The sequence below is a fragment of the Sapajus apella genome, unplaced genomic scaffold, assembly GCF_009761245.1.
Source record: "Sapajus apella isolate SASKATOON/1434 unplaced genomic scaffold, GSC_monkey_1.0 scaffold41, whole genome shotgun sequence".
Taxonomy (NCBI): Eukaryota; Metazoa; Chordata; class Mammalia; order Primates; family Cebidae; genus Sapajus; species Sapajus apella.
Window position 1 is genome coordinate 10,460,408 of NW_022436981.1, and position 2,344 is coordinate 10,462,751.

A 2,344-nucleotide genomic window follows, 5' to 3' on the forward strand; every position below is an offset into this window, starting at 1 on the left:
AAAAAATTAGCCGGGATATGGTGGCGTGTGCCTGTAGTCCCAGCTACTCAGGAGGCTGAGGCAGGGGAATCACTTGAATCTGGGAGATGGAGGTTGCAGTGAGCTGAGATTGTGCCACTGCACTCCAGCCTGGCGAAAAAGCCAGATTCCATCTCAGAAAAAAAAGAAAAAAAATGTATCAAGGGTTCGGAGTCTTTTATTCAGCTATCTTAATCTCAGTGCTAATTGGAATTGTTTCATCACAGCAAAACTCAGTCTTGGGTGGCTCTGTTAGGTGGAAGAGCGTTGTCTAAATATCCAACTTTTTTTCAGGGTTTCAGAATGCACATTGTCTGTTCCCCACACATCGCTGTCAGGTTTACTAGCATCGGCCAATGTCTAACTCCTAATTTGTCATTTGCCACTTTTTTCCTATCCCAAGTACTCAGCAATTAGCGTGAGTGTTGGAGAGGTCCTTCCCCACAAATTATTGGTCCCTCTTCCCTCAATGGTCCCAATCTTGATGCAGACAGCAGAACAGTATTAGATGGGGGCCTCTGCACTACGTTTATCTGGCTCCCATTTATTTATACAGAACATTTATTTCATAAATGTTGCAGACTATCATCCACAACTGACAAACGTTAAAAAGCCACACACATCCAAATAGCTTTATACTATATTTAATCAGTGTTGCTGTTAGTGGCATGGCTCTTTTCAGACACTTTACTCCAGGAATCTACAGTTTGCTTCTATTATTCTCTGCAGACAGCACATGCTGGTGCTGTGACTGGATCATAACGTTTGCCATCATGCAACCTGCTGCCATTAGAACTGCAGTATGTGACTGACAAGGTTAGCATAGTGGGTATCAGGGGGTGGCTTCCTCTGACTCCCAGGCTGCAGGAACTTCTTAATTGTAGGGATGTTGCTGATTCTTGTTTTAAATGCCTGAAATGAGAAACAGTAAAATCAGGGCCTCAATAGCAGTCACAACCTTTAAGAAAAATCTCAACTTTGTCATGAGCTGAGGGTGCTTAGACTTCAGTTTATGGCGTGCAGTGTGTTGAATCTATATTAATCCCTCAAGTGTTTGCTGGATATTCCTGGAATGGGTAATAATACAATTGCTGACATGTTTAACATGAGTTACATTATCTTACTAAAAAGTTACAATCAGGCAGTACATATCCCTAAAATATTCATATTATTATTAGTATTTTTTGAGATGGAGTCTCACTCTGGTGCCCAGGCTGGCATGCAGTGGCACAATCTGGGCTCACTGCAATCTCCACCTCCTGTGTTCAAGTGATTCTCCCAACTCAGCCTCCCAAGTAGCTGGGATTACAGGTATATGTCACCACACCTGGCTAATTTTTGTATTTTTAGTAGAGACAGGGTCTCACTGTGTTGACCAGGCTAGTCTTGAACGCTTGACCTCTAGTGATCCACCTGCCTCAGCCTTCCAAAGTGCTGGGATTACAGGCATGAGCCACTGTGCCCAGTTATATTCATATTCTTGGCCTATCAATTCTTGTTTTAGGAATTATTATAAAGGAATAAGTAAGGGTGTGAGCAAAGAAATATCTATAAGAGGCTGAGTGTGGTGGCTCATGCCTGTAATCCTAGCACTTTGGGAGGCTGAGGTGGGAGAATTGTTAGAGCTCAGGAGTTCAAGACCAGCCCAGACAACATAGTGAGACCCCCATCTCTAACAAACAATTTTTTTTTTTAAAAAGAAATAACTATAAAAATGTTAACAGGGGCCAGGTGCGGTGTCTCTCACCTGTTATCCCAGCACTTTGGGAGGCGATGGTAGGTGGTTCACAGGGTCAGGAATTCTAGACCAGCCTGGCCAACATGGTGAAACCCTGTCTTTACTAAAAATACAAAAATTAGCCAGGCATGGTTGCATGTACCTGTAATCCCAGCTACTCAGGAAGCTGAGGCAGGAGAATCGCTTGAACCCAGGAGGTGGAGGTTGCAGTGAGCCAAGATCACACATTGCATTCCAGCCTAGGCAACAAAGCAAGACTCTGCCCACCGAAAAAAAAATTGTTTAATTTTAACATGGTAAAAATTAGACAGAACCTATGTTTCTAGAAAAGGAGACTGGTTATATACATTATGGTACTTCTCTACAAGAAGTATAAACTAGTGGCTGGGCGCGGTGGCTCACGCCTGTAATCCCAGCACTTTGGGAGGCCGAGGCGGGTGGATCACGAGGTCAAGAGATCGAGACCATCCTGGTCAACACGGTGAAACCCCGTCTCTACTAAAACTACAAAAAATCAGCTGGGCATGGTGGCGCGTGCCTGTAATCCCAGCTACTCGGGAGGCTGAGGCAGGAGAATTGCCTGAACCC

At 44.2% G+C, this 2,344-nt stretch overlaps 1 protein-coding gene across 2 annotated transcripts in view; it reads right to left on the reverse strand.

Annotated features, from left to right (window-relative positions):
• Positions 1-650: 650 nt before the first annotated feature.
• LOC116565835 (glutathione S-transferase A4-like) overlaps positions 651-2,344 on the reverse strand; it is a 13,353-nt gene continuing 11,659 nt past the window's right edge. For both annotated transcript variants that reach the window (XM_032299695.1, XM_032299694.1), the window contains one exon: positions 651-930. In XM_032299695.1, coding sequence (XP_032155586.1) covers positions 808-930 — 123 coding nt within the window. In that variant the 3' untranslated portion in view covers positions 651-807. The remainder of the gene's footprint in view (positions 931-2,344) is intronic.